Here is a 10,000-nt window from a genome sequence, read left to right on the forward strand (position 1 = left end):
CTCTCTCTCGCTCTCTCGCTCTATCTATTAATCTATCTACTACCTCTCTCTCTCTCTCTCTCGCTCTCTCTCTCTCTCTCTCTCTCTCTCTCTCTCTCTCTCTCTCTCTCTCTCTCTCTCTCTCTCTCTCTCTCTCTCTCTCTCTCTCTCTCTCTCTCTCTCTCGCTTCCCCCCCCCTTTCTCTTTCTTTCTCTCTCTCTCTCTCTCTCTCTCTCTCTCTCTCTCTCTATATATATATATATATATATATATATATATATATATATATATATATATATATATCTTTCATCCTCCGCGACTTGCAGCACAGCAAGAGATCCCACGAAAGAGTTGTACCTCTGTTATAATAGCAATGTTATAAAATGAACTCGGCGGGGTAAGTTAAACGTGGCGTTTTTATCCGTAGAGTTTATCTCCGTTATTACTGAACGTCGCATGTGTCTGCCTATTTCCCCAATCCTCCCATCCCCTACTCGCACCGTCATCCTATGTATTATAAATGTCTTTTTCTCTCTTCTTTTTTAAGCTTTCTCATTTGCAATTATCCTGTTTCAAGGTCGTTCTAATTGTCTCGTGACAGCAACTGCACCCGAGGGACAAGTAAGGGTTCAATTTGAGGCGTTTTCTTTGTGAATAATGCGGTGCTGTAATTCTTATGTTTGTAAAGAAGATAGATGCTTTGTCTTACATGTGTTTTGTGTGGTTTTTGTTTGTCTGTGTGTGTGTGTGTGTGTTTGTGTGTTATGTGTGTTTGTGTGTGTGTGATTGTGTTTGTGTTTGTGTGTTATGTGTGTGTGTGTGTGCGTGTAATTGTGTTTGTGTGTGTATGTGTGTGTGTTTGTGTTTGTGTGTGTGCTTGAATATGTGTTCGTTTTAAGAATTGCACATATGAGAGAATACCAGTGATGATAATAGGTATCATAAGTGTAAAAAATAGACATTAACGAGGATTACACCAAATGATGAAAGTGATAATCATATAATGATGTATCTATAGCGACGAAGATAACAATAACATTATGCATTTGGGCTAATGATATACAAACCTTTTTTAAAATGAAAGCACGTCTATGCATAAATAGCGGGCCGTACAAATACACACAAATCAAGCATTAAGAAGCATACATCTCCAACTACAACGTGTATTTTACGAGCCACAACGCCATGCGATACCTCGAAATCCTCTCAACGGCTCTGGCTTCGACGTAACCTTGAATAATATCCAATAATCGAAAATAACAAAAAGAGTCACTCACACGCACGAAATCAGACGCCTCGGGCACTTTCGATCAGCTGACATGACTCGCTGTTGAATAATCTATGTTCTGAAAATAGAATATAAGACTTTAGAATATAGCAAAGAACATGTAATAGGACGATGCGTATATACGGTCACTTCTTTATAACGGGCTCTGACTTTTTATGGGGTTTAGGGGTCTTCTCCCTGGAAGTCGGTTACGACCATACTTCCGGGAGAGAGAGGAAGAAGGGGCAAGGAAGAGAGAGAGGGAGAGGGAGAGGGAGAGGGAGAGGGAGAGGGAGAGAGAGAGGGAGAGGGAGAGGGAGAGGGGAAGAGGAAAGGAAGGAAGGGGGGAGAAGAGGAAAAAGGAGGAAGGGAGAGGGAGAGGGAGAAGGGGAGAGGGAGAGGGAGAGGGAAGAAGAAGAAGAAGAAGGGGAGAGAGAGAGAAGAAGAGAGAGAGAGAGAGAGAGAGAGAGAGAGAGAGAGAGAGAGAGAGATACAGAGAGAGACAGAGAGAGAGAGAGAGAGTGGGAGGGAAGGGAGACGGGAAAACTCTAGAGGGTGGAGGATGAGACTGGAAAACAGATTGGAGGAAAGATGGAAAGGAAAGTTTAGTTTTGTAAGTTTTAGTTTATATTTACCTAAATGTAAAACCTTATCGGTTCATGCCCATGTGAACATTAGGGAATTCCAATGATCTTTTACAGAGTTTTATTATAACAATATCAAGAGAAAATACTAAGTAATCAAAATGATAAGTGTAACAGATAGGCAGCCGAACTATATGATTTAAACTCACATCCATAAAAATGCAAACAAAATTGATATCAGAAAATAAAATGTAAATCATCAGTGCCTCACATCAGCTGGACATATCACTCACTGAGTATAACCCAGCCTACAGTTCTACCCACTGGCAGAGCATTTCAGCGCCTCTGCATATGTTCCAAAAAGAGCATTTTCCTTCTTCTGTCGCCAAGGTCAGGGCAGATCGACTTGCGCGCCAGACGGAGCCGAGTAGACGTGTCAGTGACCTTGCTTGAACTTGACATTGAACCGAGACCTTTTGGGCCTTCAGTGGCGCCTTCGGTAGGGCTTATTGAAGGTTAAAGGGAGGCGGGCAGGGAGGGGGAGGGAGGGAGGGAGAGGGGGAGGGGGGGGTACGGGGTATCGGTATCTCTCTCTCTCTCTCTCTCTGTCTCTAACTCTCTCTCTCTCTGTCTGTCTGTCTCTCTCTCTATCTCTCCCTCTCTCCCTCTCTCTCTCTCTCTCTCCCTCTCTCCCTCCCTCCTCCTCGCCTCCCTCCCTCCCTCCCTCGCCTCCCTCCTCCCCTTTTCCCCCCCCCTTCCCTTTCCTTCCTTTCTTCCTCCCTCCTTCCTCTCCTTCCCTTCCCTCTCTTCCCTTCCCTTCCCTTCCCTTCCCTCCCCTCCCTCCTCCCTCCCTCTCTTTCTCTCTCTCCTTTCAGAAAATTAGGACATCCCGTCGTCTGCATTCTGTGAGAATTCCCCGAGATAAGACCGCCAATCTCCCCTTGATTAGCCGCGAATCAGTCCGATCCCCACGCGGTGTTTACTCCTCGCGTGTCGTCTTGCCATTGGCGGTGAACATTCGAGAACAAACATCATGCAAGCGACGCACGGAAACAATTTGCTTGTCGAAAAAAAAAAATAAATAAACACAGTCGTTTTCGTTGCCTTCGCCGCTACCAAGGGCAAATAATCGAGGTAAAATAATGACATTTCAATATCAAGATCCGGAAGAAAATGGGTTTTCTCTCTGTGTCTCTGTCTGTCTGTCTGTCTGTCTCTCTATCCCTCCCTCTCTGTCTGTTTGTTTGTATTTCTGTCTGTCTCTCTCTCTATCCCTCCCTCTCTGTCTGTCTGTATGTATGTATGTCTCTCTCTCTATCCCTCCCTCTCTGTCCGTCTGTATGTATGTATGTATGTCTCTCTCTCTATCCCTCCCTCTCTGTCTGTCTGTATGTATGTATGTCTGTCTGTCTCTCTCTCTATCCCTCCCTCTCTGTCTGTTTGTCTGTATGTCTGCCTGTCTGTCTCTCTATCCCTCCCTCACTATCTGTCTGTCTGTCTGTCTCTCTCTCTATCCCTCCCTCACTATCTGTCTGTCTGTCTCTCTATCCCTCCCTCACTATCTGTCTGTCTGTCTGTCTGTATGTCTGTCTCTCTCTCTATCCCTCCCTCTCTGTCTGTCTGTCTGTATGTCTGTCTGTCTCTCTCTCTATCCCTCCCTCTCTGTTTGTCTGTATCGTCTGTCTGTCTCTCTCTCTCTCTCCCTCTCTGTCTGTCTGTATGTATGTCTCTCTCTCCTTCCCTCTCTGTCTGTCTATCTGTCTACCTCTCTCTGTGTGTCTCCGTCTGTCTGTCTGTCTCTCTAAATAAACAGACTGATTGTGTGCTTTGGCGACTGCAGTAATGCGAGGGCGTGGAGGCCGAGGAGGAAGAAAAATGTCGGTGAATATCTCTGCGCACACGATAGCCCTGACTACGTGTAAATAGCAAAGGCATCGACGCATAACTCTACGGGAATAGACTGCACATTTCACTATGTCGGTCGTGACATCAGGAAAATAATATTTCAAGAAGAACTGAGTGTGTAACTTTTATTCGCACACACAGAATCAATACAGTTATGAATACTGATTGCATTGTGTCAGTGTTTTTAATCGCATAAACAGAATCAATACAATTATGAATACCGATTGCATTATGTCAGTGTTTTTATTCGCATGCACAAAATCAGTAGAATTATGAACATTGATTGTATTATGTCAGTGTTTTTAATCGCATGCACAGAATCAATACAGTTATGAATACTTACTTCAATATGTCTGTGTTTTTATTCGCATGCACAAAATCAGTAGAATTATGAACATTGATTGCAATATGTCTGTTTTTATTCGCATACACAGAATCAATACAGTTATGAATACTGATTGCAATATGTCTGTGTTTTTATTCGCATGCACAAAATCAGTAGAATTATGAATATTGATTGTATTATGTCTGCGCACGGTATTATTTTTTAAAAAGTTCAGTATCGTTCTTGCTAGCATCATCATCAACAAGAAGTCATAATTAACATGTCCTTTCCAAGTTTCAGTTTTTCTGTCGTGTGCATGCAATGTGTTAGGAATTTTTCTTATATATATAACTTCTGTATCGATTTTTTCGTAATTCATTTATGTTTATTGCTGTTGTTTAAGCTACTATTTAATTCTTATTATTACTGTTATTGCAATGATTATTATTGTTATTATTGTCATAATCATTATTATCACTATGATTGTTATTATGATTATCACCATATTCATTGCTATTAGCGTATATATCACTTTCATCATCATTATTATCATTATTATCATTATTGTTATCAAAACTATCATTATGATTATCATTATCATCACTACTATTATTGTTGTCATTATCATTATTATCACTATTATTATTGTTATTATTATAATTATTATCACTATCATTACAATTAGCATGATCATCATCATTATTATTATCATTATAATTACCATTACTATTATCATTATAATACATTAATTATCATTGCATTTATTACACATTATCATTATAATTTAAATCATCATTATCAATATAATTTAAATCATCATCATTATATCAATATAATTTAAATCATCATCATTATCAATATGATTTAAATCATCATCATTATCAATATAATTTAAATCATCATCATTATCAATATAATCTAAATCATCATCATTATCAATATAATTTAAATCATCATCATTATCAATATAATTCAAATCATCATCATTATCAACATCAGCATCAGCATCACCATCACCACCATCATCGCCACAATCCCGCAGGACCCTTCCCTCCTGACGACCCCTTCCTCCCTTCTTCAGGAGCTCCGAGCCCAGTGGTGTGAGGCGCGGGATGGCCCGGGGCGCTGCTGCGATGGACGAGCACACGCACAGGAGCCACGCGTGAGTCCCTCTCTCGGGTCTGCGTCAGGAGGTCGAGGAGGAGTGTCAGGAGAGTGGGGAGGATGCGAGTGTGGGGTGTGAGAGGGGTGTGGATGAGTGGGAAGGGGGGGTAGGAGAGGGGAGGGATGGATGTGTGGGGAGGTAGAAGGAGGGGGAGGTCGAGTAGGAGTGGCAGGAGAGTGGGGAGGATGCGAGTGTGGGTGAGAGGGGTGTGGATGAGTGGGAAGGGGGGTAGGAGAGGGGAGGGATGGATGTGTGGGGTGTGAGAGGGGTGTGGGTGAGTGGGAAGGGGGGTAGGAGAGGGGAGGGATGGATGTGTGGGGTGTGAGAGGGGTGTGGATGGGTGGGAAAGGGGGAAGGAGAGGGGAGGGATGGATCTGTGGGGTGTGAGAGGGGTGTGGATGAGTGGGAAGGGGGGTAGGAGAGTGGGGAGGATGCGAGTGTGGGGTGTGAGAGGGTGTGGATGAGTGGGAAGGGGGGTAGGAGAGGGGAGGGATGGATGTGTGGGGTGTGAGAGGGGTGTGGATGGGTAGGAAGGGCGGTAGGAGAGGGGAGGGATGGATGTGTGGGGTGTGAGAGGGGTGTGGGTGAGTGGGAAGGGGGGTAGGAGAGGGGAGGGATGGATGTGTGGGGTGTGAGAGGGGTGTGGATGGTTAGGAAGGGGGGTAGGAGAGTGGGGAGGGGTGGATGTGTGGGGTGTGAGAGGGGTGTGGATGAGTGGGAAGGGGGGTAGGAGAGGGGAGGGATGGATGTGTGGGGTGTGAGAGGGGTGTGGATGAGTGGGAAGGGGGGGTAGGAGAGGGGAGGGATGGATGTGTGGGGTGTGAGAGGGGTGTGGGTGAGTGGGAAGGGGGGTAGGAGAGGGGAGGGATGGATGTGTGGGGTGTGAGAGGGGTGTGGGTGAGTGGGAGGGGGGGTAGGAGAGGGGAGGGGTGGATGTGTGGGGTGTGAGAGGGGTGTGGATGGGTAGGAAGAGGGGGTAGGAGAGGGGTGTGGATGAGTAGGAAGAGGGGGTAGGAGAGGGGGAGGGATGGGTGTGTGGGGTGTGAGAGGGGTGTGGATGGGTAGGAAGGGGGGTAGGAGAGTGGGGAGGATGCGAGTGTGGGTGAGAGGGGTGTGGGTGAGTGGGAAGGGGGGGGTAGGAGAGGGGAGGATGCGAGTGTGGGTGAGAGGGGTGTGGATGGGTAGGAAGGGGGGTAGGAGAGTGGAGAGGATGCGAGTGTGGGTGAGAGGGGTGTGGGTGAGTGGGAAGGGGGGGGGGTAGGAGAGGGGAGGATGCGAGTGTGGGTGAGAGGGGTGTGGATGGGTAGGAAGGGGGTAGGAGAGGGGAGGATGCGAGTGTGGGTGAGTGGGGTGTGGATGAGTGGGAAGGGGGGTAGGAGAGGGGAGGGATGGATGTGTGGGGTAGAAGGAGGGGGAGGTGGGTAGATTGGTGGATGGGTAGATAGGCTGGTTGGCCGATGGAAAGATAAAGTTATAGATAGATACACACACACACACACACACACAAACACACACACACACACACACACATATATAAATATATATATATATATATATATATATATATATATATATATATATATATATATATATATATATATATATATATATATATATATATATTAATATGTATATATTCCCTATTTATTCATTTTTTTCCGTTTCTCTCACCCTTTTCCTTGAACACACTTCGAATCCTAACTCTTCTCTCCCGACCCCCTGACCCCGTTCCCTGCTGATGCTCTTTTGTTCTAATGCGCTCTCGTTAGGGTCGGATTATGTGTCGGTGTATGTACGAGATTCGGCCTTCGCTCGAGACATTCGGATAATTGCCGAATTGCACGAGACGAGTGCGGTGACTGCGTGTTTTGGCTATTTGTTTATTTATCTCTCTTTCTCTCTCCTCCCTCCCTCTCTTTCTCTCTCGCTCTCTCGCTCTCTTGCTCGCTCGCCCTCTCTCTCTCTCTCTTTCTCTTTCTCTCTCTGTCTCTCTCTCTCTCACTCTCTCTCACTCTCACTCTCTCTTTATCTCTCTTTATATCCTCTCTCTCTCTCTCTCTCTCTCTCTCTCTCCCTCTCCCTCTCTCTCTCTCCGTTCATGACCTTGTTTTCTTATTTAGTTATTCATTTTTATCATTTTTGTGTTTATGTATGTGAAATATTTTCTGGTTTCTGTGCTATGTGGTTCTTGATTTTTTTTATTGTCTTCTTATCTCTTTCTCTCTCTCTCTCTCTCTTTCTTTTTTTTTTTTTTTTTTTTTTTTTTTGAAAGCACATGCCCTTCGTGAGGATAATTTTGTCTTCGTGTTTCGCTTTTTACCATTTCCTTGTTTTTTTTTTCTTTCTTCCTTTTTTTCATTTTTCACATTCTTTCTTTCCTTTGTTTTGTCCACGGACGCCTTTCATGTATATTATGTTATTTTTCTTTTCCTCGTCTTATTTCTCACTATCTTTTATATTCTCTTTCCTTCCTTTTCTCTTTTCTATGTCTACGTTTTTAGTTTATTTCATCCTAGTTATTCTTTTTTCTTCTCCTTCCCATTATTTCTCTTTCCCTTTCATTCTTTTCCATCCCTTTCGTTTCTTCCTTTGAAATGCTTTTTTTTGGTAATTAATTCTATTTCCCATCTTCCTTTCTATCTATTAAAAATCGGTCTCTTCTTTATTCTTTTTTCATTCTTCTCTATCTCTTCTCTTTTCTTCTTTACTCTTCTTTCAATCTTCTCTATTCCCTCTCATTTCTCTGCGGTTTTCTTCCTTACTCTTCTTTCAGTCTTCTCCATTTCCTCTCTTTTCACCTCGGCTTTCTTCCTTAATCTTTCATTCTTCACCGTTTCCTCTTTTCCTCCTCGGTTTTCTCCCTTCCTCTTGTTTAATTCTTCTCCGTTTCCTCTTTTCCTCGGCTTTCTCCCTTAATCTTTCATTCTTCTCCGTTTCCTCTCTTTTCCTCCACGGCTTCCTTCCTTATTCTTTCATTCTCCTCCGTTTCCTCTTTCCTCCTCGGCTTCCTTCTTTATTCTTTCCTTCTTCTCCGTTTCCTCTTTTCCTCCTCGTCCTCGCTCCACCGCCGTCGACGATCCCCTCGACGTCTGCAATCGGTCAACACGACGCTGTTCGTCCCACGTGACTTTCCTTATCTTCTTCGAATTGTCTCTTGGTAATTAATTTCGGTAATTTCGGCTCCTGGTGATTAACGCATGACGTACTGGATACCTTCGCCGTTCGCAAGTGGCATTTAACGAAGTCCCTCGTTGCGTGGGGGAGATCTCCCTCTTTAATTACAGTGTCATGCAAGGTGAGGGCGTGTTCGCGGCGTCCTCACTACACCTTGTCTGAGTGATCCTTTGTCTTGAAGGTTCTCGGGGAAGCGAGGAATTCTGAAAACAGCTGATGAGGGGTAATTAGCGGAGGATGATTAGGGCAGGTATTTCGAGCAAGTATAATTCGGATCAGGCAAGCATTTTTTTTTTTTTTTGCAGGCTGGATCTTATTCCGTCAGTTTAATCGGGAGAAATAATGGCGGTTTTCGAAAAACGAACGGGTGTTGAGGAGGTCTTCCACACTGATGGATTATAAACGACTGAACTGCATAAATCCCCTTGTGTTTAATCCGCTTTGGGGAAACGCGGAAGCCACCAAGAGAATGAGGTCTCTCCCTCACCCTCACCCCCTCCCTGCAGCCCCATGAGGTCTCTCCCTCACCCTCACCCCCTCCCTGCAGCCCCATGAGGTCTCTCCCTCACCCTCACCCCCTCCCTGCAGCCCCATGAGGTCTCTCCCTCACCCTCACCCCCTCCCTGCAGCCCCATGAGGTCTCTCCCTCACCCTCATCCCCTCCCTGCAGCCCCATGAGGTCTCTCCCTCACCCTCACCCCCTCCCTGCAGCCCCATGAGGTCTCTCCTTCACCCTCACCCCCTCCCTGCAGCCCCATGAGGTCTCTCTAGCCCCTCTCCCCCTCAACCCCCCTCTCTTCTGGAAATTTACACGTCAGTCAAGACATATTCTCCTTGAAAGAGGATGAATAAGGGGAGGGTGGAGAAGAGGAGGAAGATGAAAAAGAAGAATAGAGGAAGGAGAACGAAGAGAATAAAAGAAGGGGAGGAAAGGAAAGATGAAAATCAGAAGAAGTTTAACGATGGGAAAAAAAGAAAGGAGTGAAGAAGTAGAGAATCGAGGCCAAAATATGTGTGAAGAAAAAAGAAAAGGCAGAGAGAAATTAGAAGGGAAATGGGTACGAAGAGGGAGAGGAAATTAATAAATGCTTCAGATAATAAAAGAGAAACATGGGGAGAAGGAAGGGCAAGAGATAAATGCATAACATAAGAAGGCAGGGAAGAAAGTAAAGACGGAAGAGAGGAAGAGAGACAAGAGGCTAAAAAAGGTGTTGTTCGATCCATCACGAACTCAGGCCATTAAGGCGAAGGGGCCTCGCACACACGCTGGGAAACCGCGGCATTCACACTCGCCTTCGTGCAGTTGCAGAGGAACTCGAGTCCTGCTAGGATTAACTGCTTCGCTCTCAGCCGCTTGCAATGTTGCAGTTGACGACCGCGTGATCATCGTCCTCGCTCGTCGCCGCGGCCGCGTTCACGAGTGTTCAAGAGAAGCGTTTCGCCCCGGAGAGGCTCTCGACCCGTGACCTTCGCTGGTGTAATCAAGGGCGTGGTAATTGCACCTTCTTGAGGCGGGAGTGAGAGGGCCGCGCGAGGGCCGTGAGTCAGGAAGAGGGATCGCCCCCGTCCAGACGCCCCCGCCCTCACCCGCCATCGAGCTG

The 10,000-nt window shown here is 45.5% G+C and overlaps 1 protein-coding gene across 1 annotated transcript in view; it reads left to right on the plus strand.

The window, feature by feature from the left end:
- LOC113803733 (lebercilin-like protein) overlaps positions 1-10,000 on the plus strand; it is an 84,348-nt gene that overhangs the window by 27,972 nt on the left and 46,376 nt on the right. Inside the window, exon 2 of the mRNA XM_070139858.1 lies at positions 5,142-5,222. Coding sequence (XP_069995959.1) covers positions 5,173-5,222 — 50 coding nt within the window. The 5' untranslated portion in view covers positions 5,142-5,172. The remainder of the gene's footprint in view (positions 1-5,141; positions 5,223-10,000) is intronic.

The sequence above is a fragment of the Penaeus vannamei genome, chromosome 3 (genome assembly GCF_042767895.1).
Source record: "Penaeus vannamei isolate JL-2024 chromosome 3, ASM4276789v1, whole genome shotgun sequence".
NCBI classification, from domain to species: domain Eukaryota; kingdom Metazoa; phylum Arthropoda; class Malacostraca; order Decapoda; family Penaeidae; genus Penaeus; species Penaeus vannamei.